General features: G+C 45.6%; 1 protein-coding gene across 2 annotated transcripts in view; it reads left to right on the forward strand.

Moving 5' to 3' along the window:
• The window catches only part of MAP3K21 (mitogen-activated protein kinase kinase kinase 21), a 42,161-nt gene extending 38,254 nt beyond the window's left edge, over positions 1 to 3,907 (forward strand). For both annotated transcript variants that reach the window (XM_025039072.1, XM_025039073.1), the window contains one exon: positions 1,190 to 3,907. In XM_025039072.1, the coding sequence (XP_024894840.1) occupies positions 1,190 to 1,611 (422 nt within the window). In that variant the 3' untranslated portion in view covers positions 1,612 to 3,907. The remainder of the gene's footprint in view (positions 1 to 1,189) is intronic.
• Positions 3,908 to 4,116: the final 209 nt, after the last annotated feature.

Here is a 4,116-nt window from a genome sequence, read left to right on the forward strand (position 1 = left end):
GCAGAGCCGTGGGACCGGGCCGCCGAGGGCCAGAGCGGCGCGTCACCGCCGGAGCATGTCCGAGGGAAACGCTTCTCAGGCCCCACGTAGGTGGCGCTGCGGTGGCGGTGCGACCTCGTCCGCATGGCTGACGAGTCGTTGCATTTGCAGGCTCGTTTTCGCTGTTCACGTGGATCCCCGAATTTCGCCCTGCTCTTTCGTGTGGCTTTGACTATTACGTGAATTCTGGGGAAAGTCTAATTCTTTTTCGGTGACTTCGATATGTAGTTGCGAAGGAAAACGCGAAGGGCGTGTCCCTTGAGATAGAGAAGACAGGTCGTTTTTCCAAATCTGAACCCATCACGCGTGGGACGGCCAGGGGGTCCAGCCTCCCCTGGGACACCTGACGCCTGCGTCCCCCGCCCCGCTGCGCAGTTTGTGCGCAGATGGACTTGAGCGGGCGCGAGGCGGAGGTAATCACTCCCGCCTCGTACACCTGAGCATCAGGTGCGACGATGCACGTGAACATTTTACACTTTAGATAGTAACGTTAGGGCTGGTTGCAAAGTATAGTAAAACCGAAAGTAATTTCTTCTCTTTAAGACTATGCCTACACGTGATTTTGTTCATTGCCTTTAGATAAATTGGGTTTCTTGCTCTTTTGTAATACGGCGAAGTATTAGTAATTTATAACTGCACAAGGAGAAATCCTAGCACAATCACCCCATAAGAAACCACTCTTTTTCTCTTAATTATAAGCCAATAATTATTTGCTAGTGGTAATAAATCACAAAAGGGAAGGGGAAGCATGTAAAAACCTGACTGCTTTCCTGTTTTCTTTAGTTTTTTCAAATCGTAATCTGAAAGTGAAGTGAATCGTATTAACCATCCTTTTTAAAAGTCTTAACTTTAGTCCATCCTAATTTCCATTTTGCGATCTACTCTGTTTATAAAACCATGCTAGTGATCGCTGACCCCAGCCCTTGGGTGGAGGTTTAGCTCCGTTTACAGACACACTTTCCGCAGTCCGAAGCACTTTTCCAGGCTTGCGGGACTTCTTCAGAAAGAATCAGACAATCACCGTCTCCTCACAGCTCCAGGAGGCTTCTATTCAGGCTTTTCTGTTGAACCGCAGTTAGCTTTCTGGATGTGCACTGTTTTAGAGGTCACCGTGGTTCTAAGCGCAGCCTGTCTTTGCTTTCTCCACCAGCGACTCCAGTCTCAGCCGCCGGAGCCCCCGCACCGCCACCCCAGCGGGTCTGGGGGGAGCCCCACGCCTCACCCGGCCCTCACCGGAACCTGCCAAGTGAGCCCCACCCTGGAAAACAAGGCGCTGCCAGTGTCTGGCCTCTGCCTCACCCTCCGGCCCCACAAGGCCCAGCGGACACCCCGCCGGCCTTCCCATGGGGCTCAGAGCCCCAGCCGGCACAGGCCGGCCCCGCCCTGGGTGGCCCAGGACCAGCATCTGACTGTGCCCTCGGTGCCACGGACAGAACTCCATCGCATGTGCCGTCCCTGTTGGACGCCGACGTGGAAGGCCAGAGCAGGGACTGCACGGTGCCTTTATGCAGGACGAAGAGCAGGACTAGCCGGCCGTCCGTGTACGAGCTGGAGAAAGAATTTCTGTCTTAAGCACCTTATGTTGTTCGAGCATTTTTTTTTTTCTTTAAGGTGAACAAATTAAAACAATGTGTCTACCTTTGAATTGTTTCACGCCGCCGTGTCTTCAAAAGCTGTGGCCATGTTCCTAAAATGGTGACGGATGTCTGACTTCTCAAAAATGTACGTGATCGCTACGAGCTGCCTGCGAACGCTGTTTTCCCCCCTGGATTCCTACCTTGTAACTTGAAATACGAGTATAAAACCGGACACGGGCAGCAACGCGACTGTGCCAGGCAGAGCTCCCTGAAGCGCCGTTTCCACGCTCTGCTCTCGTTCACATCCTCGTCTGCTAGACGTTGCCGTGAGGTGCTCTGTGCTGGTCCCTTCTTTTCCATTCTTTCCCTTTTCCTTTGCTTTCTCTCTCTCTCTCTCTCTCCCTTTGTCTCCTTTGTTTAGGCAACGAAAAGTCAAGAAGAATAATGTGATATTAGTAAGTAAAGGTGTCTGTGTTTTAAAAAATGATGACCGGAATGGATGTAAAGTCCTATTCATCCTACCGAAACTCGGCAGTAGGTTTATGATGCGTAAATATGTACAGTTCTCAAATAAACTATGCACGATTTCTCTCTTTGAGGAAAATCTACTGAATGTAACTTGTAAACGTTTTACTGAATGTAACTTAAAATCTTTTATCCATTAGAACACCAGAATGGATTTGTAAAAGACCACTCGCCGACATTTGGCTGCGGCCGGGTCGGGTCCGCGTGTGCCCGAGAGGCAGTCACGCACAGCTTCTCCCTGCGGAAGGCCTCAGCCGCCTTCAGTAGCCATTTATTTGGGCTCCAGAAGGGTAAAGCGCTTTCATTTTGTAGTAGAATTTCACAAAATTAAGTGACACACGTGTCCATGCATTAAGCATTCATGCCATGTAATTTTATTTTTCTCTATTTAAATGCATAATTAATAATCCCAAATGCAATTAGAGAGAAATCACTGTCGAGAAACAGCGGTACTGTTAAAATTTAAGTGTTTTGTCGTTATTTCACATTTCATTTAATTGTGAACAAATGTTAGACGTGATTAGATATGGTTGACAATGTTAGATATGGTTGAAAGGACAAATAGTTTACAGATTATTTTCAGAAATGGGTTTGTAAAATAGATCTTTGGATAGCAGATCAGGATTGAAATGATTTAAAATTATAAACGAGTCATTCGTAAATCAGACCGGAATGATACAAAGAGACCACTGAGTCAGGTAATAACAAACATGGTTGTCCAGGAGCTTGGTAAAGTTGCCTGGGTCTCTTTTGCTAAATCTATTTTGTTCCCTTTCTGTCACTACATATGGTTGTTCAGATGACAGACAATAAATGTTTAAATTCTCCTTATGATGAAAAACTAAATTACAAACCTTGATATTTTATTTAAAATTATCTCTTGGTTAAGGTTTACTGAATAACTGAATTGCCAGCAATTTAAATTAAATCAGGTGTGATAAAATACCTACCTATAGTAGAAAAAAAGGTAAATTCCATTTGGCCATGTTGGAACATCTCAGTCACCCAGCAGGTGTGCCCTAGCGGATGATGGACAAGGCCTGAAAGGATTATAGTATCATAAACACATTTCGCCCTAAAGAAAATGATCTCACGTTTAAGATTCTTGCAGCAAAATCTCAGGTACTTATTGTGTCTTGTATTAGTGTCCCTTCTGTGGTTTGGCTTAACTTTTGGGTAGATGTTGAGTTAGATCATCGAGATTTGGTTTCCTCAAAATAGGATCACATCCGAAACTATAGTCGGCTGCCTTGTACCCAGCCATTTGGGGACATGTAACTTCCAGGGAAAGTACAGGGAAGGTGTGCCTGAATCATACCTGACAGGAGAGGTACGGACTCTATGACCTGTGGGGTGGGGACGTGGAGGGTGTCATCCGCCTCATCCCTCCACTCTGTTCCTGCTCCTGTGTAGCTTTATTTCAGCCGATTCTACATTATAACGAAATTAGAAATGAAGCGGTTTAAAAGGATAATTGCGACACAAGGACTCACTCTCGCATGTTCCTGCGGCTAGCTGTTCTCGGTCGAGATCCAGTGTACATTTGCGATTGTCCGTGTATACGTAGCAGAATCTGGTTATTTATTTTCGTGTAGACTGACTAGTTCCCTGAAAGGTAAATTAAGCTGATCGCTGTTAGTCAACAATTAAGACGCCCTCTGCAGGGTGAAGGCCTGGGCCTGCACTGCTGTATTATGAAGCCTTGTGAGTGAAAAAGATGTTTACATACATTGTCTATTTTTTTAATAAACTTTTTTTTATAGCTAGTCTATTTGCTCGGTGCCTTTGCTCTTCTCCCGACGATTGTGGCTACAGTTCGTAATGGTTTATTTTGTATTCAGTCAGGAAAAGTATGTTACTGAAGATGATGAATGCTTATTAAAATTACTAAGATTATTAATGATTATTAACCTGCCAAGTCCGTTAAACTGAAGGCCCCTAAATGAGTCATGGGGTTAACTGCTTTTAAAAGGTA

This window comes from Pteropus alecto, unplaced genomic scaffold, assembly GCF_000325575.1.
Source record: "Pteropus alecto unplaced genomic scaffold, ASM32557v1 scaffold189, whole genome shotgun sequence".
NCBI lineage: Eukaryota > Metazoa > Chordata > Mammalia > Chiroptera > Pteropodidae > Pteropus > Pteropus alecto.